The 27,457-nt window shown below is 45.9% G+C and overlaps 1 protein-coding gene across 1 annotated transcript in view; it reads left to right on the top strand.

Annotated features, from left to right (window-relative positions):
- TMEM178B (transmembrane protein 178B) overlaps positions 1 to 27,457 on the top strand; it is a 263,560-nt gene that overhangs the window by 199,759 nt on the left and 36,344 nt on the right. The window contains exon 3 of the mRNA XM_083401548.1: positions 27,137 to 27,274. Within this exon, the coding sequence (XP_083257674.1) occupies positions 27,137 to 27,274 (138 nt within the window). The remainder of the gene's footprint in view (positions 1 to 27,136; positions 27,275 to 27,457) is intronic.

The raw sequence follows: 27,457 nt of genomic DNA on the forward strand, positions 1-27,457 counted from the left end.
TCCTCCTCTAAAAACTATGTGCGTGTTATGGTCGGGTGCGTGTTATAGAGCGAAAAATACGGTATTTGTCTCCTGAGACAGACAGATGGATGCCAACAGCAAATTTGTTAAACAACTGGCTTCTGTGATTCGAGGAGCAATCATGGCCAAGCATCCAACCTCAAGTCGCAAGGAAACTGGTGTGTATGTTTTTCCACATTGGGGCTTGATGGAAGGTGTTCAGTACCATAAGGTTCCATAGCCTGAACCAGAATAATACCACACTTTATACGATGGTGGCGAATAAACAAGAGGTTATATTCTTCTGCAGTTACAGTTTTGGCCCCAAGTGGTTAATATCAACCTAGAGCTGATGTGGGGAACTTGTGCCCCTCCAGAGTTTTTTGGACCACAACTCCCATCAGCCCTGACATTGGCCATGCTGGGTGGGGCTGATGGGAGTTGTAGTCACCCCATTTCCTGGGCCTCCTGATCCCAAGCTAACTCTTTTATTTATTGGCTCCAGGAGTCCCATCCCACTACCTTTCCTTTCACCTCCATGAAACCTCCACACACCACCTCCATCTCTACTGCCTGGGGCCACACCCACCAGGGCTCATGGTCTCTTCTCTTCCTTCTCACCAGTTCCTCTGCAGGGAACTGCACAGCTCCCATGGCTTCACAGTCTTGCATTACTGACACCTGCAAAGGGGTTTGAGAGGATGGTGGTCTTGGTCAGAATCCCCAGCAATTTGTCTCTGCTGCAAAGAAGGAGCAGCATCTGAAAGCGCCTTTCCCCCCATTTGCTTCTCTTGTGTGGAGAGAGAGAAAGAGTGCACCAGAGTGCTCTCTTGTGTTCAGGAAACCGTGTTTTTCACCCTGCCATCTGCCATGAGTGGGGGGAGCAAATTATGCTGTTTAGCAGGAAGTGAACAGATAATTTGCTTGAAATGGTTTAGCAAAAAGAGGCCATGAAATCTGCTGAATGAGAGCATTTAACATGGCAGAAGGAGAGAGCTTACATTTGAAAGCGCCAGCTATGAAGGCTTCACTCGGGTGCCTGTTCATCGACCAAAGAGGATGGCAGAGAGTTCAGGTGGCCACTCTGTCCTTGAGGATAACCTAAACAATATAGCATGGGCAAATCATGGTTGGAAATAGTGGCCAGCTAAGAAAGGCCGCTGTGATGGTTAGATTAAGATGCCCCAGTGCAGCTAGCCTACATAGTCTTTCCCTCCACATTTCACTAGTCTCAACAGGAGGGACAAATTAGATTTAGGAATACAGGAAGCTGACTTCTCCCAGGTCAGGCTGTTTGTCTAGTCGAGTACTGTGTACTCAAAGAAGAGCCTGTTAAATTAGGCCAGTGATGTCCAAAATTTTTTCAAAGAGGGCCAGATTTGATGAAGTGAAGGGCCATGAGTGCCGACCAAAGGGCCAACCAAAGTTGTTGACCATTCTTTTAGGACTGAAGTTGTTGAGCTTTTTTGTGATTTTACCCCCAAGGTTGTTGAGGTTTTTTAAAGATTTTACCCCAAGAAATAAACTGCCAGAGGGGCCAGATTAAACCAACCGGTGGGCCGGATTAGGCCCCTGAAATGGACTTTGGACATGCCTGAATTAGGCCTTTCTAAATTTACACACACACACACACACACACACACACAGCTTGCCTGTACCTTAAGTGGCCTATGGTACATCATTATGTAGCATCGTTCCCCAGGGCATTCACTAAGATGCCCCAGTTCACATATAACACCTAGGGGTGGCGCTGTGGGTTAAAGCCTCAGTGCCTAGGGCTTGCTGATCGAAAGGTCGGCGGTTCGAATCCCCGCGGCGGGGTGCGCTCCCGCTGTTCGGTCCCAGCGCCTGCCAACCTAGCAGTTCGAAAGCACCCCTGGGTGCAAGTAGATAAATAGGGACCGCTTACTAGCGGGAAGGTAAACGGCGTTTCCGTGTGCGGCTCTGGCTCGCCAGAGCAGCGATGTCACGCTGGCCACGTGACCCGGAAGTGTCTTCGGACAGCGCTGGCCCCTGGCCTCTTTGAGTGAGATGGGCGCACAACCCTAGAGTCTGTCAAGACTGGCCCGTACAGGCAGGGGTACCTTTACCTTTACCTTTACCTTTACCTTTATGGTTTGCTCTAGCCATGATGTGTTTTAGCAAACCATGAGTTAACCACAAATTGTCCCACAGATTATCAAACCATTGCTTGTTTCTCCACAGTCATTTCCATTTCCCATCTGCCCATGCCTTTGTAGTTTTTGGAGTGCCTGAGGTGGTGTGGTCAAGCAAACCATGGTTAAAGAAAGGTGCTGGGCTCATACATAATGCCACAACCGCAATTAAGCTTCTGAGCAGGGTTCACAGATAAAAAGCCATGGTTTAGTGTCATGTGCAAATTAGGCTGATGGCTGCCTGCTTTGACATTGTTCCAAATGGGCATTCTGTCCCAAGGGGCAAATTTTCTTTTCAAAACAGAGAAAAAGAAGAAGCACTACATGAGATCATATTTAAAAGGAAGACTACTAGCACTGAAAAGCTCTTTAAATTTTCTGCTGCCCCATGAAAGCTTTTGAATACCACCTCTCCACGTTCACAGGGGATGAAGGGCCCTGAGAAAGTGGATGAGGGGACAGGGATATTTGGTACAGCTTTAGAAGAAAGCACCTTAGGAACAATGAATTCAGAAGAAGCTCCTTCAGTTTATTCCTGCTCATCATCCGCCACACAGGACTGTCCATGCCATCTGTTTAGATTACAGGTCTCTGCGTTGGATCTCCCACTAATTTATGCATGCTTGGAAGCATCACCACAGAACTCAGACTGGAAAGCTCCCCTTTGAGCTAAGCAGCTTCCCTCGGCCGGTAATTGTTTCTGACATTTCACCTGTCACATTGTGGTCTCTTTCCAAGGCGGGGGGCAGTGAAATGTTTGGAGCCCTGAATGTGAGGTTGGCACACAGTTCTCTGTTGACATGAGATTAAATATGTCAGGACTTCAGAGGAACAAGCAAGAATGAAAGAAGGAGAAAGAGAGAAAGGGGAGAAAGGGGATTAAAAGGAGAGAAATGAACAAAAATGGAATTTGCCCAAAGATAGGTGGACACATGACTAGTAAACCTGACGAATCGACAAGTTGTGTTGGAAAGACTTCCTAATGATGGTTCTGGCAGCAAGGCCAAGCTAAGCTAGTTCTTAGCGGCATGTAATGGCTCTGTGGTTTAGCAAAGATTAATGTTCTTTGAGATCTGGGAATGAGCTGCAGTGAAGACTGATCTGAAAAGATTTCTGTGTGTGGTTGAGAACGCTTGCTTCACTTCCTTCCTGGTCTGGGCCTGCCATTTATATATGTCCACAGTTAAAATAGTCTGAGAGCCAAGCAATGGTTGCAAATGCGTTGCTCAGTGCGTCACTGCTGGAAGTGTGCAGGCAAGCAGGGCCAGGCCCTGCAAGGTGGTCAAGTTGGGTAATGTGCAGGAAGCTGGAAAGACAGGCAGGCTATTGAGCCAATAAGGTGAGGATGGGCAGGCCAAAAGCAGATCAGTTCAAGCCCTGATGACAAGTTATGTGGACTGAGAAGCCAGGCCAATGTCACAAACTTTATTATACCGGATGAAACCCTATGGGCTCCTTCTTTCACCAGAGACCTATGCTCTTAGGCAGACATAGGCAAACTCGGCCCTTCAGATGTTTTGGGACTACAGTTCCCATCATCCCTGACCACTGGTCCTGTTAGCTAGGGATCATGGGAGTTGTAGTCCCAAAAACATCTGGAGGCCCGAGTTTGCCTATGTCTGCTCTTAGGGCTGGCCCTACCATTTGGCAGAGTGAGGGGACTGCCTCAGGCAGCAGATGTTAGGCGATTTAATAATTAATCCCTCTTCCCAGAAAACTCTGGGAATTGTCTCTCTGTGTGGAGAAGCGAGGCCTCCTAAAAACTCTCATTGCCCTTAACAAACTACAGTTCCCAGAATCCTTTGGGAGAAAGTCACAACTGTTTAAAATGGTATCATCATATTTTAAATATATGGAATGAATGTAGCCTAAGTCAATGTGGCAAAAACTGGGGTGACAAGACTTATGCTACCCTTTGGCTAATTATAGCCTTTTAAACTCTTTTTATTTGTTACTATCTTAGGTATTTTGGGAGTTTTATATTATAAATTGCCCTGTGATGAAGGGCTGTATAGAAGTTTAGTAAACTAATAAATAATACCCACAGACTCGCTAGTCTGAATTCAAGCCGCTGCTTCATCACGTTAATTATTTCAGTCATAATTAATAGCACACCCTCTTTTCCGAGTGATGCCTTAGGCACACAGAGAGACTGCCTGAAGCGGTTAAGAAAATAGCCCCAAACGAAGGTAAAACCTTTTGACACGGAGATGCAAAGCCTTCTGAGGAGGCACAGTGCAGTCATGTGCGGCCCCTGCCCCCCAACTGCATTGTAGATTGCACTGCATGAACCTGATAGAGTGCCTTAGGTTAAAAGGCTTTTTGCAGCGTGTTCGCAGGGTGGAATGGGGAAAGCTGTTCCATTAAGTGGCTTCACAGGGCACCCTCAGGCGAAACCACCAACTGTCTACTTCTCCTCAAGGTAAGGTGGGACGGCTGGATCTCCAGTGCTGCTCATTAGGGCAGAATTCACCATTGTATGTTAAATAAGCTACCCCCAACGTTGCACTCCTGCCAGCTGTTAAAATCCAGAGGAAACTCTGGGAAACCTTGCATAGTTATTAAGGTCAGAACAGCTTGGAGGTGAATTTTTTTTAAAACATTCCTGAAGGAAACCCGATTTGCCAGTTAGGAAACTAGGAAACCCATCTAGCTCATATTGTCTGCAGAAGTGGTTTTCCACCAGGGTGCCGTGGCACCCTGGGGTGCCTTGAATGATGGTCAGGGGTGCCACAGGCAACACTGGCCTCTGTCCCTCTTTCCTTCCCTCCCTCCTCTGGTTCCTTCTTGTGTCTCTGCCTCCCAAAGGCTTGCACAGCTGTTTATTGCAGCATCCCTGGCTATAAGCTCCACAGGCAAATGGTGCCTCTGAGAAGCACCTCTCTTTGGGGCAGGGGGGACAGCTCAGAGACTGGGGACGGCAGCAGTAGCTGCCTGGAGGACTCCCAATGAGAGGGAAGAGGAGAGGAGGCTGAGGTTACACTACACAAGGGAGGGTGTTAAAAAAAGGGTGAGAAGCTGCCAGCTCTGCAAGCAAAGGGTGACGTAACTGGGCTCCTGAGCTCCACAGGGGTGTCGCAGAAAGAATGTACTTGGTCAAGGGAGCTGTGGACTCAAAAAGGTTGAAAACCTCTGGTCTACAGTGACTCTCCCCCTGCCTCCACACCCTAGAAAAGGAATGGGGAACCTTTCTTGCTGGCTTCTGGAGAAACATATTAAACCGCCTTATGTCACTGATCCATCTAGCTCTGCAAAGTTTCTGATCAGGATTCTTACCCTGCCCTCTGTTTTGAAATGCCTATTTTGAGAGGAGATACATTTTTAAATGTGCAGATTGGCCTGCAGATTTTAAAAATGAAATCTCCAGATTAATGTGGCAGTGGGATGATGAGTGAACACATGAGGTGGGCTGGAAGCAGGTGGATTCACTAGCCACTAACCCTGAGTGCATCCCAGAATGGCTTGCACATCTATCGACTTTTCCTGCACCTGCTTCCTGCTCTTAAAACTGTACTGCAATATCACTGGCTTTTCATTCTTACAACCTGTTGCTTATGGAGTGCCTTGAGCATCCTTTGATTGAAAGGCAAGGAATAAATTTCCTAGGAATGTGCATACATAAATAATATCTTTGGATCTTGCCATTACACCTCAAATTAGTGAGCAATTGGACTTTTGCTGTTGGACCCTCCTTGCTGAAGTAGCTTAGTCCTACCTTTATTCCTGCTTCCTCGTCTTTTAAAATATAATCAGAAAGACTTTCTAATTATGAACTGGGTTTTAGGAGGTCTGCTGTGAACAATAAAAGAATAAAGTAAACCAGTTTATTTTGAAATATAATATAATCTGCTTTTTTCCACTTTGTATTTTTATCAATAGTTTTGAACAGCATAAGTGGTATGGCATTGAACTCTATTATCCTAAGTTCTCTTCTAGATGGCTGAGCATTTATCCCAATTTCTTTGCAGGGAAGGTTACATAATATCCACTGTTTAGTGAGCATTCATTCTGATTTATTTGAGGGAAGTGTATATGACCTGGCATCCAAAAATTGTTGTCCCACACTTTCGAGCGCATTCCTAATCATTTACCTTACCACAAAAAGTGTGTTTGTTTGTTTGTGGGACATGGTGGGGGAAGAAGGTTTGTTGTGCAAGACCTCCCAACCAACTGCAATGGTGTAACCTGAATTTATTGGCAAACCATTCAATCTTATCTGCAACATAGCAATGTTGTGGAAGCGCTCACAGTTTCACAGAACACCATCAATCACCTTCCTTTGCTACAGCTGGTTCTGATGAAAAGAAGATGGTGGATCTGTGAGCCTCACATTTCTTTTAGACACTTTCATCTGGCTGTTCTGCTTAGATGCAACTGCCTCATCTCATTTAAATGTTGGCCCCCATTGTGTAAACGGAGAGCAGAATTAGAAATAAGGAGGTGTATCGTGAATCAAGCTGCTCCTTTGTGAAGCCAAACTGTGTGTTAAAACCAAAATGCAGCTCTTCCGAGAAATATCAAGCGTGTTAAGCTGGAAGAGTAAAACTTGGTGGGAGGAAGAGGGGGTGGGAGGAAGCCCCGACTGTGCTGGAATTGTCTACATATGTAGCAAAATGAGGCACAGAGTCTGGAGGTGACCAAGTGGCTTTTACACCACTTCGGATTCCAGATGAAGGCACCATTTTTAAATTCTCCCCATGTAGAAAGCTTCTTACCATGCAGAAAGGTAACAGAACAGGTTCCCTCCAGCCTTCTGTGTCCTCTGTGTTGAGGAGGAATGAAAGAAACCCTTTGGACATGTTATAATTGCACCTACGATTCTACGTTCATGGAAAATTATATTTAACCATGGTTTACAGTGATGTGTGGACCGTATCACCACTAACTCAACCACTACTTATTTCTACTATATTTTTGGTAAGGAGTGGATGCATTGCTACAAAGCAACCAAATGCCGAGTTGAGAGATTGTAAATATAATGCCGATTCTGCCACAGGCTTGGACCAGATTTGTGGAGGGTTTTCCATGTTTGGCATGTTGACTTTTAAAACTCTCTGGGGCCTTGCGCTCTGCATGCTGTTAGAGATGCTTGAGAGCAGTGTCAATTTCTTTACAGTTTGAGTCCTACCCCCCCCCCCTTTTCCATTGAGTGCATTGTTTTCCGTGAACGGAGCTTGGAATTGAAATGGTTGTGTTCATTTTCTATTTCATGCTGCAGCATCCTTCCAGGGTGCATGGTGTCGATAAAACAGATTCTGACTTGCTGGGTATGCACTCTTGCTAAGCTACTGGAGGAAGACCCACTACATTGGGGGGTTTCTTTTCAGACCCTATGTAACATTATATAAATGTAAACAAGCTATGTATTGCATTGTCTCTGTATGTGCAATGGGGCAAACTGGGGTGATTTGGGTCAAGGTTTCATGTTCCCGAGTTGGATCATGCCAAGCGTTTGAGTTGCCCTGTGGCCTTGTCTCTCCCCCCACCCACCCCCGGAAGATAAACACATTACTTTCCCCTCACTTTTCTGAGAAAGGAAATCAAGCTGACTGGAAAAACACTTAGAGCTCAAGAGAGGAAGGTATGAAGAGGTGGGATGGTTTTTCTAGGGGGCGGGCTGACAGGTTTTAATCACATTATTTTTCAAAGCCACTTCAATTGCAGTGATGAGTGGGGAAGATGTTGAAATAAATAAACAGAGTTGTTCCTCCCAGCGTCATTGCCTTCTACACTTTGGCTGTGAAAACAGGTTGTAAGCAGCAGAGTTAGGTTTTTTTGGGGGGTGGCCTGCTTCTTCCCCAATCTCCCTCCCCACCCCACCCCGGCAACAATTAAAAATCAAGACTGTATCCATACGAGAGCTTCACAGGAACAAATCCTGAAAATGTTGAGACTGTAGTAGAAGACTCTCCTACAAGAGAATTGACAGCGCCGTTTCCCGTCATTCCGTTGCGTGCCTAGCTGAGGATGGGCAAATATGCCCATTTTTGTATTTGTCATTTACTCCACCGTCTTAAATAAAGGTCTCCCAACTTCCATATCAGCTTGTGATCCTTCTTATCATCATTTTAATGCAAATGTCTCCCAATATACAAATTTTTGCAAAAGCGTTTCCCCAAAGATAGGCATTTATACACATGCTTTACCCTACTATGTGCATTTTTGTACCTATCACTCAGCTGGAGAATTGTGTTGCCAAATTCAGAAAGGTGCAAATTTCAAAGGCCAGCTGCATTTCAGTTCGCCTATTGTCCTGGAAAGTGCAAATTAGGTTAAGTCGCCCTTTAAATGTGAACTGTATCATATCCCTCCTATGGGTAGCCCAGGTCTTATTTCTGAGGAAGCTTCCGCCCACCCGTAGGAGGGCAGATTTAGTCACTTCCTCTCCCTATATTCTCAAGGACAGCCTTAAGGATGCTCCATATTCATGAGGCAGGTTGTTGATTACTTCTGTCTCGGCTCCACTGATTCTGGTGAGTCCCCTCCTCCAGTCTTATCCCACTGCAGCTGAATTCCCGAGGAGACCATTCCTCCTCCAAGACTTGCTTTCCCTTTCTCTCCCTCTGCTGTCTGCTCCTCTCCCCCTCCCCTCCTCTTCCTCCCCCATCTTTTTTGTGAAAAGCAATTTCATGGCTCATGCACTTAAGATCCCATCAGAAAGTTGAGCCTTTGATCAGGCAGAGAGATGCCCTGCTGTGCTTTCATTGGCAAATCACAAGTCCCTTAATTAACACTCTGCGTCTTTAGTCGCTAAACTGGGCCCCTGGCTCATTTTACATCCACCGATTTTTCCAGGTTCTGAAGCCTTCGCCACCTAAAGGGCACATTGGCATCCGTCACTAGGGTGCCCTTCCCACCCAGGCCTACAGCAGCAGCAACTCCTCCTCCTCAGAATTTACCCAAGCACCCATTCGGGAGAGGGGGCAATTTGTCACTCAGTGTATGACCCTTTTTGCAAAGAGAAAAAGGTTGGAAACTGCAGCAAATCTGTTGCCACTGGCCACCCCAATCTCTGCCAAGCGGGACACGAGATTCCAAGGGGTCTTGCCACTCAGCCAGGGTCTGTGCTCCTTTGGAGGAGTGAGAGGGTCTGCAATGTCTTTGAAATACAGTGGTACCTCGGGTTACATACACTTCAGGTTACATATGCTTCAGGTTACAGACTCCGCTAACCTAGAAATAGTGCTTCAGGTTAAGAACTTTGCTTCAATATGAGAACAGAAATCGTGCAGCGGTGGTGCAGCAGCAGCAGGAGGCCCCATTAGCTAAAGTGGTGCTTCAGGTCAAGAACAGTTTCAGGTTAAGAACAGACCTCCGGAATGAATTAAGTACTTAACCCGGGGTACCACTGTACCATCTAAACCACTGAGACTCTTGGGCTTGCCAATCAGAAGATTGGCAGTTCAGATCCGCACGACCGGCTGAGCTCCCAGTTGTTCTGTCCCAGCTTTTGCCAACCTAGCAGTTCAAAAGCATGCCAGTGGGGTGGTTGGAAGCTATGCATCCATCTGCTAGGCCAAGGTGTGCTTCCTTCAGACCTGGAGGTTCAATTTAGCTATCCCATCCAATGGGCATTGATAGAGCTGCCTTGCCCTCCATGGATTTATCTAAATCTTTAATTAGCCTGGCCCTGTGCCTGGGAAAAGATTGAACTCTGCTTACTGACTCCGGTGTGTTTTGTCTTGGTTGCCCTTGGAGAAACTCAAGTTGTTTGTCTCTTGACTTTGGGAGGCCTGCTGCGCTGAAGCCAAGTTGGAGCACCCACTCCTGCAGTGAGATTGCAGCTGTAATAAAAAGTGCTGGTGCTCAGTGTTAGGTGAACAGAGGTCATGTGAGAGGTCCAGATCTGTGAGGCTCAACAGAAGGAGGAGGAGGGCCGGGCGAGGGATTGATGAAGGCAGTAGTGGGACCAGTAAGGCAGAAGGAACAGAGACCAGCAGTAGGTGGAGTCAAGGAGAGGCAGAGCCATGCTGCTGATTGGTTGTAAGTAAGAAGGTGGGAGGGGACTGCCTGGAGGCAGACAGAGGTTGGTCAAACAGTACCCCATTTGCCCAAATGGACCCGCCTTCACTGGTCTAAGGACCAGTTCACACATTACCCAGATGTGAGAAAAGGTTAAAATTGTATGAATATTTCAAGGATCACCTAGTCCAACCCCCTGCAATGCAAGAATCTCACCCGATGTGGGGGTCAAACATACCACCCTGAGATTAAAAGTCTGAGCTATTCTCTGGGCCCCTTTGCTTTCCTTAAAGAGGATGGCCACATTTTTCATCTGTATGGCCCCATTTTATCCTGTGTTTATTTAATTTAATTTATTCAAGACATACTGCTTCATTATTTGCATTTTCAAGTGGCGGGTGTGTGGAAAAACAATCCACAGAAAATGGGACAATAAAACACTTTTTAAAAATCATAAAACCGAACACTACTTTAAAATGCCTCCTGGAACAAGGAAGTCTCAGTCACATGCCTGAAGCTGAGCAAGGAGGGTGCTCATCCAATCTCAGTTGGGAGGAAGGGCCGCAGATTTGGGCCCACTATGCTGAGATTTAAGTTGTTATAAGTCATGCATCTGAGCCATGGGGGACCAAAACATGTAATTAGATACATGTCTAATTACTTCTCGATGTTTTTCCTCTAAGTGCCATCAAAAGAACTGAAAACATTGTCCTTCCCTTACCCCAAATTGGCATATATTAACTGCACTTCTCAAACCACATATTTATTAAAGAGAGAATAAATTTTTGGGAGAGGAACCCCGAATCCTGTCCAAAACAGAGCTGTGTGCTAACCTGTCAGCTTTATATTCCATGAATCTTTGGACATGGGTTTGAGATCTAGAGATAAGTGTGTGATCTTATCTTCTAAACAAGGGCCGTGACATTGCATTTCATCATTATTGGCCACCCATAATGCTATGCCTAGAAGGCAATGTGGCATGTAACATAAGCAGTCAAGTACAACATTTCCTGTTTGCCCAGAGTGGACATGCAGGTGAATGTTGGTCCAGCCAGGAGGACATCCTGTCACACCTGGTCTGGAGCATCCTCCCACTGCATGTGACCAGGTGGATGGGCGTGACCCTATGAGACCCCATAAAAGGGCTGGTCACACAGCCATCTTCCCTTCTTTCGTGACCCTTCTTCGCTCTATGCCATCTTGATGCTTTTGCTGTGGGCTGGCTCTCAGCACATGGTGGGCTCAATCCCCATATGGGATGAATCCACACTCCCTTCTGTAACTACAAGCTAAAGCCTGCCTTCAGGATCATACTGTGAACTGAATGTGAGTAAACTTCTTATTACTTTTAAGAGAAGACTGTTGTGTCTTTATTCTTTTCTAAGAGGGAACAAATCCAATCTGGACAAGCCAGACTGGATTGCTTAACTCTAGAAAGTCTAACGAATCTACCAACTAGTTTTCTGCTATATACAGGGGAATGTACTCTGCTACCAGCTTACTAGGAAGGATAATTATATTTAATCAATATATCCTCTCCTACTGTCCACAACATTCCCACAGGCAGTGCAGTGTGTCCTTAAAGAGTAAACATCAGATTTGGGATGTGCTTGGATCTGCATAAGGATGCTACCTGCTTAGAGCCACCTTGCTTAGCCCAGGAGATCTGCTAAACCCACATGCCAAGTTGGATCCCGTCATTTTGTTTTTGAAGGAAGCAAGTGTCTGACTGCATCAGCCCAAGCTAGATAGATGCAGATGGAACTGAACACAAACATGGACTGTTGTCCCCTTGCTGTGATGGGGAAGGACAGCCATAAATCGTTATGTATGATATTCCGTGTAAGAATAAATCCAGTGTGTGTAGGATGGGAAACACCGGATTTTGAAAGCACTGTCCATTTCCCCAACTCCATAAAGCAGAGTTGGGGGGTTCATCTGTCCCTCTGCTGCCAGGCCAGGTTCAAGGTACTTCTGTCAACTCACAAAACCCTAAACAACTTAGAACCATAGAATTGTGGAGTTGGAAGGGACCCCAAGGCAGGAATCTCAGCTCATTTGGGCCCAAAGTAATTGATATTGCTTATAATCCACCACAACCACTGGTGTCCTCTGAGGGGAGACTGTGGTCTTCTGTTGGTCTTCTCTAGTGACCGAGCCTTTAGTGTGGCAGGCCCTACCCTGTGGAACTCCCTGCCAATAGAAAGGTAGCAGGAATGGCCCTTTCCAACATTAATCTCTCTCTTTTTAACCAACTAGTATTTGCTGGCGTTTTGTGGATGTTTTTAACGAAGTCTTTATGGATGCTTTGCTGGTGTTATTTTAATTGTCTAAGTCTCATGCCACCTTGATATACCGTTATGGCAGTCTGGATGATAAATACATCTATCAATCTACCAAGCTCCCATGCTGGATGGGGCTGACGGGAATGGTACTCCAAAACTTCCAGGGGGCTCCAGGTTAGTGACTGCTGCACAAAGAGGTTCTTTAGGGGTGATGCTGCTGATACCTCCAGCAGCGATTGAGCTGCCCGAATGTCACAGAGGACTGTGGCAGGCAGAAAGAGCTCTGACTGCTGCTGGTTGAGCTGGTTAGATATCCTAGAGATGGGCAGTTGGTGTAGAAGGCAGGAGAAGGAAAGCTTTTTTAATATCTAGGAAAGGAATAAGGAGGGAGCCATCAGACCCAGGGTAGCATGAGGACCTAGGAAAGGAAGTCCTGGGCTACCAACAAACCTAGCCTGATGTCTTCTTAGCAGCTGTAGCTGTAGGGTGGTCAGCAACTCTTGACCAAAAGAAAGGGAGCAAGTGTTCACACTCCTTTCGTAGGTCCTCATGCTACCCTACTTAGGGATGGAAGAGAAACTCAATTTAGTTCGCATTTAAAGGGGAATCTGTGTAATTCACACCTTCCAAAACAATATGAGAAGTGAAACACAGCCATCCTTCAAAATATGCTTTCCAAATTATGCAATGCAGTTCTTCAGCCAAGTAAGGTGTACAGAAATGCATGTGCAAGAGTAAAGTGGGCATATAAATGAATGTATTGGTGAAAATTGCATACAAAACTTAGGAGAAATTCGCAGTAGAATGCTGGTGATCTTTCACAGAGAATTTAAAAAAACAAACAACAACAGAAACACACACAAACGGATATGGAGAACTGAACTTAACAAAAATGAGAGACAGGGAGAAAGTGAAATGTGCGGATTTGGCCAGCGCAGGGCATGGTACAGGAGAATGGAAGGAGAGAATGGTCAAAGGCAGAATTCTGAGGGGAAGCCTGGGAGAGAAAATGGGGAGATGTCTGCAGGACTAGGAGCTGAAGAGATGAAGGTGCTCAAATGTTGCTTTGAATGCAACATGTCAGATATTTGTCAACAGGCTTTCCATGGCCTGTTTGGGGGTGGGTTCTCTTTTTTTAAATTAAAATGTCTTAATCCTAGATCACAAGTCTAAGGCCCCAAGATTTCCCTTCCTGTGATCCTGGAATTGCATGGTTTATGAACATAGTCGGCCCCTGCTGCATATGGCCCCCTAGCAAACCCTTTGGAAAACCTCCCTTCTCTTAAATGACTTGCTGCTAGTTGGCATCCATTGGTGGGTATAGTGTACACAACAAGCATTGACTTGCAAGTCCTTGGAGAGATCTCCTCCTAGTGATAGTGTTAGGCCATGCAGAACCTGATGAGTTACTACTACTATCCTACGATACAACAGCGATAGTTTCAAGAGGTACCTGTCTTGACTTGATCAGATGTGAATCCAGAGCAAGGCTCTTGCAGGAGCTTGTGTGAACACTCGCTCCCTTTCTTTTGGTCAAGAGTTGCTGACCACCCTACAGCTACAGCTGCTAAGAAGACATCTCAGGCTAGGTTTGTTGGTAGCCCAGGACTTCCTTTCCAAGCCTGTATTTGCAGAGGACCATCACAATGAGGTTGTCTTTCTCGATTCCTTTTTCATTCCTGCTGTATAAAACTGCTATGCTGGGATATTTTTACTATTGGTGGTGGTGGTTTTTGATAGTGGGGTTCCCTCCTGCCCTCCTCCACCTTTCCCCAGTTATAATGGATTTGTCTCTTGGCCTGGCACTTATGATTCTACATTCTGTCCGCTTCTGGCAGACCCATGTTTGGGACTATCAAAATGCCACTAGCATCGATCACAAAAGGTTAGAGCTGCGCTGTCGCCAGAAAGTTTATTATCAGGGAAATGATTGAGTTTGGGAGATGGGGAGTGGTGGAGGGCAATGGCAAGCCCATTTCCCACACGTCTGGGACTCACATTGTACATCTTTCCTTGACACCTATAAATTCAGAGGAAACTGACATTTGCCTGGTGACAATCTGGACCAGAATGAAACACAATGCTGCAATCTTGCTTTCATGCATTTGAAAAGGGAGAGAAAATAAGAGCACAGGAAGCTGGTTTGTGTAGTCTACACTGACTGGAAGTGGCTCTCTCAAATTTCCGGAAGGGGGCATTCCTAGTCCTGCCTAGGACCTTCTGGAAATAAAGAAGATGCTGTACCACTGAGTTACAGCCTTTCCTCCTAAATGGGAGCAGATATTTCTATAAAGGGCATTCATGTACAGAAAGCAGAAAGAGGACCAAGCTGGTCTTGCTCAGGATCTGGGAAGAAGAGCTGCTCTCTCTGTTTAGCCCACATTCAAGGGGAAAGAGGGTGGCTGGTGAAAGCTCCACTTGGAAGTTCTGACTGTTCTGGGGATGCATAAGAAAGGCTCTTGCTGCTTTTGTTGATATCTCATCTTCATCTATCTCATTCTAGTTCTTATGCTGATGGAATAATTCTTTGCCAAGGCCAGCTCAAGACATTTTGCTGCCTGAGGCAAAGGACAAAATGGTCCATACCCATTCCATATATAGTAGCAAATCCTACTTCAATAGTAGCAATGGGGTAGTTATAGATCAGTGGGGTAGTTATAAAAGTGGAGGGCAAGGTGCATGACCCACAGCTCTCTTCTCCAACAGAAGGGTATGGACAAGGAGCTCAGGAGGAAGAGCTGAGGGGCAACACCACCTCCCAGCATATGCCACCTGAGGCAGTTGCCTCAACCTGCCTAATGGTAGGACTGGCCTGCTCATTGCATGTGGGCTCAGTAATAATGACTCTCTTTTCCAGCCTTAGGCAATTAAGGAACTACTGGCAAGGGAACAGTGAATGGGTTGAAGCCTTTTCATGTATCAAAGCTAGGAACAAGATGAGAAACTTGTGCCCATCCAAAAGAAGAAGAGGAAAATCAACAGATTTGGGATGTAGTTGGCCTGGAGTTGCATAACTGGGTCATGTAACCCCCCTGCTCTTCCCACTGTGGTTTCAGGAATGGCTTATGCCAATGGCATTCAATCTGTTGATTAATTGATTAGTTGAATTTATATTCTGCCCTTCCTCTCAAAGGAGCCTAAGCTAGCGAACAACAGTCAATAAAACTATTTTTAAAACAATTCCAATCTATTTAAACCATGTAGCACAGTGGATCTCAACCTGTGGGTCCCCAGATGCTGTTGGACTACAACTCCCATCATCCCTGAGCTCTGGCCTTGCTGGCTAGGGGTGATGGGAGTTGTAGTTCAACAACATCTGGGGACCCACAGGTTGAGAAAGGCTGACTAGCACAAGGATGATCTCTGGGCCTTTGGTGGACCACAGTTCCAATTGTCCTTGATCCTTGGCCATGCTGGATGGGGTAGATGGGAGTTGGACTCCAACAACATCTGGAAGGGGGAGCCACAGGTTCCCCAGTTCTGATCTAGCAAGTAGGAAAGATTGGTACTGGGAGGCAGGACAGCACATCACACAATGACAGGACATCACACAATGTCCAGATTGACTTAGAAGAAGGAGAGAAACAAGTAGGATGGCAGGGGGAGAATCCAGGCTGAGAAAGCAGGGGTGAAATGCCCAGAATTCCTCTTGTTCTTTCTTTCTGATGATGCAATAAATCCATAATAATGAAGCTCCCCTTGAAGTTCTGGCTGTTCTGGGGATGCATAAAAATAAAAAGGCTCTTGCTGCTTTTGTTTATATCTCATCATCATCTGTCTCATTCTGGTTCTCCAGGGATACCCTTATGCTGATGGAATAGCTCCCTTTGTATATAGCTGCTTACCCAGCTCAAGCAGGGAGGAGCACAGCGCAGGAGTTCCTGTGGGTTGAAGTTGGCTAGCTGGATAAGCAAGGAAAGAAGGCTGAATTAAGCTTGCTGTGGGGCAGGAAGATACGTCTTGCTCTAGAGAAGTCTAGATTCAAACAAGTGTAGCATGGGGGCACCTGATTTCACCTTGAAATTCCAGGTGCATATGTAGATGGCCTTTCAGTCTGCTCCGGAATAGAGCATCATTTCCAGAAGTCTGAAGGCATGTCCACAATTTTTCCAAAGGCATCGAAAGTGCATTGGATGTGCTTTCGGAATGTGCACAGAAATGTGCATGAAATGTGCACAGGCACAACCATACCTTGCGGGACCTGACATCTTTCCGCAAGGCCTGCAAGACAGAGTTGTTCCACCAGGCCTTTGGTCAGGGCCCAGCCTGACTCCCTCCTCTGGCAACCTGCACAGAATTTTGCTTAACGGTTGCCATTAATTTGATTTTAATTAATTTTTATAATGAAATGTTTTTAGAATGTTGGATTATTTGATTGTTTGATTGTTTGATTGTTCTTAGCCGCCCTGAGCCCGGCTTCAGCTGGGGAGGGCGGGATATAAATAAAATTTATTATCATCATCATCATCATCATCATCATACATTTAAAGCACATTGGACCACTTTAACAATCCTGGCTCCCCCCAAAGAATCTTGGGAACTGTAGATGATCCCTCACAGAGCTACAGTTCCCAGCACTCTTACTTTTATTTACTTTTAAAGGTGTTCATCAGTACTGTACTGTTATGGCCAGCCACTGATGGCAGGTAAACAGTTTTCCACTGGGCATATACACTGGGCATTTCCACTGGGCACTTACCATTGCTTTCAGGAAGCCAATAATAATAATAAAATACCCCATTCATCTGGCTGGATTTCCCCAGCCACTCTGGGTGGCTCACAACAGAAAATTAAAAGCACGAGAAAACACCAAACATTAAATACTTCCCTAAACAGGATTGCCTTCAGATGTCTTCTAAAAGTCAGATAGTTGTTTATTTCCTTGACATCTGATGGAAGGGCATTCCATCAGGGCAGGTGCTACTGCCGAGAAGGCCCTCTGCCTGGTTCCCTATAACCTTACTTCTCGTAGTGAGGGAACCGCCAGAAGGCCCTCGGAGCTGGACCTCAGTGTCCGGGCAGAACGATGGGGGTGGAGATGCTCCTTCAGGTATACTGGGCCGAGGCCATTTAGGGCTTTAAAGGTCAGCACCAACCCTTTGAATTGTGCTCAGAAACGTACTGGGAGCCAATGTAGGTCTTTCAGGACTGGTGTTATATGGTCTCAGCAGCCACTCCCAGTCACCAGTCTAGCTGAAGTTTGAAAACACTGGGTTCGGAATATGAATTGATCCAGCTAGATAAATTTGTGCAAATGGAGAAATGCATTTCCAGATGAGCTCCTCTGCTCCTGAAAACTTTTGTTGCTCTTCACTTTAATTGTGTGACTATTCTGCACCTGCACAGATTTGCATTCTCAGCACCCAGAACATAAGCAAGGAGAGCCTGCTGGATCAGGCCAGTGGCCCTTCTAGACCAGCATCCTGTTCTCACAGTGGCCAATCAGATGCTTGTGAGAAACCTGCAAGCAGGACACAAGCACAAGGGCACTCTCCCCTTCCAGTGGTTTCCACCAGCTGGAACTCAGACGCGGTACTGCTTCCAACCATAGCAGGAAAGAGCTGCTGTGCTGGTGTTTGGTTGGCATGTGCTTGCTGATGGTTGAAGCTAACTTGAACTTTTAGAAGTGGGTGTGTAAGTTTCCCATTTGACCATGGCGCCTTGGTCTTCAACTTGGCTTGGAGTTTCCGCATTAGAAAAACACTCATATCCTCCAAGTGGAAGGTATGTCCCATGTAAGCGTGACCTTTTAGAAAAGCGAATCACAAGCCAAGATGCTTGAGGATTTCAGACCTCATTTTTCAGCAAAGTGCAAATGCCGTATAACCTTTCTGCAAATGGTATGAAAACGGAACCAGGAGGATTGCTCAAGATACGCTTCATGTGGAAGCAACCCAAATCACCTGGTGGCAATAAAACATCGGACGGAAGTGAAAACAGATTCAAATCTCGGGGGGGGGGGGAATGAGAATATATTTTTCTAGGCACTAAAATCACCTTAAAGTAGGTGTCAGACAAACCTCACTGGGCAGAGCATTCAAGAACTGGTGTGCCACCATTGAAAAGGCTTTTGTTCCCAGTGACCACATGCTGTTACCTTATCTAGCTGGGGCTCTTCGAAAATGATCTGCAATATAGATCTTCTGCGGTAGTGGACAGTGTGGTGGGACAGTGGCGTTTCCCTCACCTCCAGACAGCTGAGTAACTGCTCCCAACCAAGAAGCAGAGGGAGAGGGACAAAGCAGTGGGGAGGTCAGTCCAAATGCACCAGCAGGAGTGCCTGATTTGCTCCACCGGCTTGTCTGCACAGCAATGACCTCCCCATTACCTCTCTCCCCCCTTCCCTGTAAGGAGCAGTGACTCAGTTGTCAGGAGGTCAGGTGAGTGCATTTGCCTCACCACTCTGCCTGCTACTGATCTGAATAGGTACTTGTAAAGAAAGGCAGTCCTTTGGGTCAGCCTGGCCCTGTGCGTCCGAACCGGTCGCTCTACCCTAAAAATGACATCCACCCACTGAAATGGACAAGAATGACTAAGTTAGGTCTGTTAATTGCAGTGGGTCTGACTCAAGCAAAGTTGAGACCCACCACCCATACTAAATAAAATCAGTACCCCGGTCTCAACCCATGGAGGACTTTCAAAGTGAGAACTAATAAATTGAATTGAACCCCCAAACAGGCAAGGAACGGGGAAAGCCATAGCATGCTGGCATCACATGACTGCACCTCTGCAACTTGATCTGCTCTAAGGTTACCCAAGAGTTAATCTTGTGTGCTTTTGTCCCTGCGGAGCCTGCCCAAGTCTGATGGAGACTCTTGTTCAATTAAGAGCTCGACAGTGAACCCGGAGGTAAAGGCCACCAAATGTATTGCTGTCAGCTTGCAGCATTCAATCTGACCTACATTCTAAGCACTGACCTAGAGGTGGGAGACACCAGAGCCCATTACTTGTTCCCCTGGGGCATCCTATTCCCAACCCCCCAACCCCCTTTATTTTCCGAAATGGCAGCCAAGGCCATTGAGGCTCCTGGTTAATTCACTGCTCGGGGACAAAATGTGTGTATCCCTTTTCCTGCTCTATAGGAATGGAAAATAAGGTGGGGGTGGGGGAAGACGAAGACAATTAATGATTGGATTTCCCCCAGGGGTTCCTTCAGTGGAGATGGAATCTCTTGTGTGGCAGAATTAGAGCAAACACCAGGCAGACAGGTGGCCTTTGGTTAACCCTGTGTGGTTGCCCCCCCCCCCATCAGAGTCACTTAATTATGCTGTCCGAAACAAAAACCAGCAGGAGATTCTGCAGAAGAATTCCAAGAAAATAAGTGGGGAATGATCCCCTTCGAAAGTGGTCAGAAACCCCTCCATTTCACCTTCTCTCTCTCTTTTTTTTTTAAGCCAGGTGTGAGGAGGGGGAAAATGAAAATATAGATGTGTGCAGGTTTGTGTCACTGGTGGAGAAATGGCAGGCAGATCAGGTGTTCAGTCAAGCAGGCAAGAAAGTGTCAAATGCCAGGAGACGCACATGAGATGGAGGACAATTCAGTCCAGAAACAAGCCTTGCCTGTTAATACAGACACCTTTCTCCTTCTTGTGAGTTTCATGAGACCAGGGGTGTGTTCATACCATCTATTTAAAGCACATTAGTTCTCCCAAGCAACCTGGGAGCTGTAGATTACCCCTCAAAGAGCCGCAGTTCCCAGCACCCTTAAACTACAGTTCTCAGGATTCTTTGGCGGATGTTGTGTGCTTTAAATGTATAGTTGTGTATGCAGACTAGGGTTTGTGTGTATTTGAAACCTCGGCTCTCATAGTCTTCCTCAATCCTGATTAGGCTACAAGTATCAGAAAAGAGGCTGAATGATCATTCATTAGGGATGCTATCTGTTGTTGTAGTTTAGTCGTTTAGTCGTGTCCGACTCTTCGTGACCCCATGGACCAGAGCACGCCAGGCACTCCTGTCTTCCACTGCCTCCCGCTATAGGGATGCTATCTAAAAGAGAGTTAAAGAAGCTCTTGAGGATTGTATGTGTGTGCCAGCAATGACGCCTTAGTTTTGTGAGGGCCAGGTCCATTTAAAAAATCCATCTGTCCATTTTTATTTTTGCATTTCAAAATGGGCAATTGCATGTTGCTGCATTTGTGTTTTTCATATATATACTTTGCAGGAACCATATTGTAGGATTGCCATACGTCTATAATTTCCTGGACATGCCTGGGATTTCAACAGTGAAATTAGCGTCCGGGACGGGCGGTGGAGGTGAGGATTTCAAAAAATTGGCAAAATGTCCAGGTTTTTGCCAACAGAACAAGGAAGTGTGTGTGTGTGTGTGTGTGTGTGTGTGTGTGTTGTTTGGGAATTCACCCAGAAAAGCTCAACAACTTTTTGGGCGATTTACCCTCCGAAAAGGTCAACAACTTACATTTCCAGATTTTTACTTCTTGAAATACCTTATTGGTATCAATGTATGAAGGGATGCGGGTGGCGCTGTGGGTTAAAGCCTCAGCGCCTAGGGCTTGCCGATCGAAAGGTTGGCGGTTCGAATCCCCACGGCGGGGTGCGCTCTTGTTGCTCTGTCCCAGCGCCTGCCAACCTAGCAGTTCGAAAGCACTCTCGGGTGCAAGTAGATAAATAGGGACCGCTTACTAGCGGGAAGGTAAACGGCGTTTCCGTGTGCGGCTCTGGCTCGCCAGAGCAGCGATGTCACGCTGGCCACGTGACCCGGAAGTGTCTCTGGACAGCGCTGGCCCCCGGCCTCTTAAGTGAGATGGGCGCACAACCCTAGAGTCTGTCAAGACTGGCCTGTACGGGCAGGGGTACCTTTACCTTTTTTATCAATGTATGAAAGTCCCCTCTCCCCACTACTTTATAAACTAAAGGATTTGTGCTCATAGCAGGCAGGACCTAGCAGGCAAGGGAATCTGAATCCAGGGCCACTCAGCCCTGGGGAGAATCTGAGTGACTGAGTCATCAACGCATCCAATGGCTGGATGGCTGTTGCCAGATCAGAAGATGGAGAGGTGCTCTCTCTCTCTCCTGCTCCTTCTCTCCCCAGCTCTAGGCTGGCAATGCATAGGGTCCTAGCATGTGCCCACCCAACCATCAATGGGCCAACTTAAGATCCTTGGGCAGCCCTGCTCCTCCCATATTCTGCTCCCAAAGTATACCATTTGGGAGTCTTGTTCCAGCTACCACTGGTAGGAACACAATCAGTAGCAGCTCCCCAACAGCCTATGCCTTTTGGTGGGCACAAGAGAGGCTTTCATGGCATGGAGCCCACCACAAGCAGGGACACCTCTGCCCATTTCAAACCTCAGAACTGTCCCAGGAAAATGGGGGGCACATCCCATTTTTCCTCATGAGAGCATGGCAGCCAGTTTTTTTTGGGGGGGGGGCTGCAATTTCACACAGTGTCCCAAAATGTGTGTTTCTTGGGCACCATGCCCCCCAAAAGCACTTTTGGGAGACAGTGATCTCAGGCAGATCACGTGACTCATACAGAAGTGCAGCCCTGGAAGGTGGCATCTCAGTTTCCCATAATGTCACATTGGAGGGTATGCCATTCCCTATCACCGCCACCTCCGTTTGAGGGTTAGGATTGCTTCCCTTTGTTCTTCACAACAGGTAGGTTGTAGATAGATATGAAGCAGCTTTTTGCCAGGTCAGAGCAACTATTCATTTAGTCCACTACTCTGACTTGCAGCAGTTCTCTGGAGTTTCGGGCAGAGGCCTTTCTCATCACCTCTCTGATCCACTTAACCGGAGATAATTTCCTGCACGTAAAGCATTAGTGCTACTGTTGAGCTGTGACGCTTTCCCAACAGCAATAAAGCAATAATGTTTTTTTCAACAAAGAACAATGCTTATTGCCGCGGGCACAGGCCAGAGGGAAAGTGCCCAAATATTGAAGCCAACGGCTCGTTCTCTTGATTTATGGATTTATCGATTGAAAATGTATAAATCACCCTTCATCGCAAAATGGATTTCGGGGCAGCAGTATACCGAGAAGTTTAAAATTACAAAAACATTGCAAACCCAGACCAACAATGCAGTTGTGTTAAGAGGAATGAAACCATCCGAGCGGCTCAAAATAGCATAATCTAAAATGCCTGGGAAAAGAAAGAAAGTCTTAACCTGGTGCCAAGAAAAATACAGAGTAGGTTCCAAATGTATCTCCCTTGGAAGGTCATTCTGTAGTTGGGGCAACCACAGAGAAGCCAAAGATTTCAATCTTTTACTGCCATTTACTGAATAATGTTCCTTTCTTTATAGCCTCCCCAGATAGTGCAATCCTATGCATGTTTACTCATAACTCATAAGTTCCATAGAGTTCAGTGGAACTAAGGCTGTCTTACCTCACTTACCTGGGAGATAGGGCTGTTCATAGATGGTTGCTATTTTTGCGTGGAATTCAGTCCATATTGGAAAATTCAGGTTGCACAGTTATAGTTGATAAGACGTTCTTGCACAGCCGTTCCCCAAAATACCGGACTCATCTGCAATAAGGAAAGTAAAGGGGAGATACACTTGCTTTGATGCAACATCATTTAGCCTACCTGCAAACAACAACAACCCAAATTAATGGTCATTGTGTAGCTGATGTAATCTGATATCCCTGCAAACAAATCAGGATGAATGCTCAAAAAATAGCCCATATGTTTAGGATTGCAGTTCATGTAGGGTTGCCATATTTCAAAAAGTGCCATTTTTCAGCTATTTTTTAAAAAATGGCAAAAATGACACTGCCAGTATGGCTTGCCATACGTCCAGATTTCCCCATATATTTTGCTGGTTTCCTCCAGGGCACTGCTTCCAGCTACAGTATTCCGAATATGTCTGGACACATGGCAACCCTAGTTAATGTGAACAGGACTGCAGCTTAAAACTCTTGCCAATTGTGTAATTTCCTGTGTCGCTCTTCTCTTTTCCATGTCGATTTTAATACACTTCTAATTTCATCACTCTCTCTCTTTTTGAAGAAAAATACATTCAATCATTTGCAGGACAAAGCAAATGGAGATGCATTTCACACTGCTATACATTTCTTCTCACTTTTAAATGGCATCGATTTAAATGCAGATTTCGTGCATGGAGCTTGGAAGCAGGGGCTTTCAATTTAAATGTTAATAGAAGAGTAAACTTGAAAATAATAATAAAAAAGATCTTTGTGAGAAAGATCACTTCCTTGCTGTAGTTAATATATTTCTATGCTGGCCCTTCTTTCCTTGTACTCCCACTGGCAACCGGCCCTGTATTAAATGGTCTTCACACGCACACACAAATTAAAATAAGAATGTACCTTTGGAAATGCCTAAATTAAAGTGTTTAATGCCAGAGTTTGCAGGAGGCCCGAGCAGAGACCTGAGGGGCTGATAACACAGAGATCTCATCCTTCAATCTCTAGCTTGTTCCTTAACAGCCCATTCATCAAAAATAGCTGTTCCTAAAGCTCTATATGATTATTTTGAGGTTGATGCAGCATAATGTTCTGGTAGGAGGGAGATAAGAGAATATTTGCTCACACAGGCTTGCCGAACCTTCCCTTGATTAAAGGCAACTCCACAGCGCAGGCCGTACCATTAGGCAGAGGGAGGTGGCTGCCTTGGAGGCAAATCCTGAGGGGCCTGGCAGTGGCAGCAAGATGTTGGAAGACAGAGCGTCTGCCCTGTGTCACCCCTGGCTGGCCTCAGGTATAATAGAGGATGCCATCCCATCAGCTGTGCCAAAGTAAGACCCATCTGCTAGTCCAGTCTGCTTCTGTATATCATATGGTGAGGAAGGTGCAATCTTGGCCTTGGCCTCAGGCAGCAAAATGTCTTGGGCTGTTTCTGGCAAGCAGAGAGGTTTAAGTGGGTATAGATGTAGGGCAAAGTGAGGGAAGAATGTGAATTGAGATCTACGGATCAATCACTAGCTCATGGCTGACCAATGTGGCACCCATGGGTGCCAGTTTGCCCACCAATACCTCCTACGGTGCCCAGGAATGGTCTCAGTAGGCATCTCTTCAAAAATCTTCAGTGCATAAAAGACTGTTTGCTCCTCCTGCTCAGTTTCTGTTTGGGAGGTGCCCAAGCAATTTTATGGTCTTATCCCTTTTTCTACTCTTTTAAACTTGGAAGCCATTATGCCACACCCCGTGGCAGCCATGTTGTATTATGCCACGCACAATATGGTGGCCATTTTGTGTTAGGGAACAGGCTCCCCCTGGCAACCATTTTGTGGCTGGTGCCTACCATGCTCACTCATACTTCCAAATGTACCGACTAGCTGAATTGGGCAGAATGAGATGATTTATAGTAGGCTGGCAAGGATTTCCACCTCCCACTTGTCCTCAGGCAGAGTGCTCTCTCACATTGGCTGCTATCTGATTTGTAATCTGGATACACTAGGATACATCTGCTTGTAGAGGATGTGCTCTTCTGATGCACCAATGTGGGGAGCTGCCCCTGAGGAGCTCCAAAGTGGGTAGAAGACTAGCTATGCATTTGGACAACTCTCAAGATACCATAACCGCATTCTACACAGTGGTTTGTGAGATCAAGGTTTACATCTATGGTTGGGTACAACTCGATGCCATTTTGAATTAAGATGGCGGACTGGACTTTTCAAAACTGCACTGATTTTAAGCACTGATTTCAAAACTGCACCGATGTTTTGGTTCTTAGAATTCCCTAGGAACGCCAGGCAGGAGGCAGGTGTTATTTCTTGACTTTATTTCATTTGGTCTGGAGTCTATGGCAACAGCTCATCAAGGAGCCAAGGGACTCAGATGTCTGGGAAACCCTGGATTAAATTATGAGGGGAGCAGAAGCCACAGGTTAGTGATGGAGGGGAGACCTTCAAACAGCTAAGGGAAGCTGCTCTAACTCTGCATCCTAATGGGGCGTCTCCTTGTTTTCCTTGCCCCAGTCACCACTCGAACTGCTGTGTTCAGCTGGAAAGAGGAAGTGCTGAATAAACTTTATTGGGACTTCTCAGCTGAGAGGCCCACGGGATTTCTCCAAGTCCTGCAATGCCATGTTACTGACCTCCTTCTTCCTAAATAGCTGTAGGGTGCTGATTCAGCGCTGCGCTGCTGTACATACACATTCATTTCCCATTGGAGGAATTGCTCTGAATAGACTCATCCTCAGTGCTGACATTTCTGAGCGGGCTGTTATGACATGGGAGGAAGGCTGGCCAGATTGCATCCGACAAGTAAGAGCAATTCAGACAACCAGCTCACAACCCCTCTTTCACACCACTGCCATTTGCAAGCACTGCCCTCGGCAGCGGCTATGTCAGGCCAGGAAATGGCAACAAACAGAAAGATTCTCTTTCTGGCATGTCTGATCATTAATTTGTTTATTTAAAATGAATACTCATAAATAAAGCATTTGGCATAGGGAGGCAATATGTTGTTACTTGCCACCCCCACCCCCCAATCTTTTTGTAAATGGAGCAATAAATACCTCTTAAGACCTGTCGAAAGATGGATAGCCTATAATAGCCAGATGATGTGTCTCACTGGGAGCTGAGATGATCCAAGAAGTCTTACAAGAAGACTTGGTTTTTCTTTTGAGCAATTGTCAATCAAATTGTTGTTGTTGTTTTAAAAACTGGCTTTTATACATTTTAGTTGCTTTTCAGTTGTCATGTATTTTATTTCCTGTTGTTCAGAGGGCATTTTGTTTAGCAGCTTACTATATTTTACAATGTGAAATTTCCCTTGTGATTTGGTAGGAGATTTTTATGTGTGGTGTTTTATTTTGATGTTAAGAAGGATGCTCTGTCTATTTATTTTATTATTTTTATTTATTGAATTTATATACCGCCCTATGCCCCAAGGTCTCAGGGCGGTTCATAGTTTAGTTGTTTATTGCATTTTATAGGATACTGAAATAATCCGGGGGGGGGGGGGTGTTGCTCATGGCGTATGCCTTTTATTCAAGATGCCGCAACCTATATTGCAAACTATTTAGAGATTTGTTTAAATACAATAGGTGGAAATTACTCATTCTCCCCAATACACACACACACACACACACACACACACACACACACACACACACGACAGGGGGCAAGTGAGGTCTGTCTGGAATCAGCAACCACAAGTACAAGCCTTTAGCTTCTTAGGGTGGGACTGAAAGCATCAGTCACAGAGAGCTCCCTGCAACAATCTGAAGACGTCCTCATTCCACCCTAAAAATCTGATAGGGAAGCAGCATGTGTTGGAGTGGCTTTAAGAGGCAAAACCTCCACCTATGCTCAACATGTGAGTAAATCATATATCGCAAAGTTCCAGCCAGTTTCCAGTATCCTCCATTGCAAAGGAAATGTGTACATTCTACACTCCTGGAATTTTCACTGCTCAAAGACTTGGGGTATATGAGCAAGCAATGATAGTGATAAAGTCATTTTCTTGTGGTCAGTTATCTCTCTCAAATGGTTTTCTTTTGCAGAAGTAATCAACTTTTGTCTGTGGTGCTAAATAAGAAATACCCTCCTCATCCCCCCCCCCTTCCTGTATGCAAAAGAACTCTGTCTAACTTGAAAAGAAGAGATTTTGCATCTCTCCTTCTTTAAAACCAACCAAACAACCGATCTCTATGCAAAACTGTACGCCGGTGGGTTGGGGGCCACTTGACTTTTGTATGTTGCAGCTGCTCAGAGTGAGACTGGGATCTTTAGTTCCCTTAACAGCAATGAGACAAACCATGAGCGCTATTAACAAGATGTCTCTTTTTCATGTTGCAGACTTGCGCAGAATGACAGCAGGCTTCATGGGCATGGCTGTGGCCATCATCCTCTTCGGATGGATTATCGGGGTGCTGGGCTGCTGCTGGGATCGAGGCCTTATGCAGTATGTGGCAGGACTTCTCTTCCTCATGGGAGGTAAGGGGGAAAGAGGTTGCCATGAAATGCCATTTTGCTTCTCCATGTCTCCATTTTGTAGGAGCCGCTTCCTTTCAAAGTACCAGGGGGACTGTGTCCCAGTTCTGCCATTGCATTAATGCCAATCAGCAGCAACTTGTTAAAAATCTGGTACCACAAGCAATTCCTGAATTTATATGGCAC

Source organism: Podarcis tiliguerta (assembly GCF_965153285.1).
Source record: "Podarcis tiliguerta genome assembly, chromosome: 10".
Taxonomy (NCBI): domain Eukaryota; kingdom Metazoa; phylum Chordata; class Lepidosauria; order Squamata; family Lacertidae; genus Podarcis; species Podarcis tiliguerta.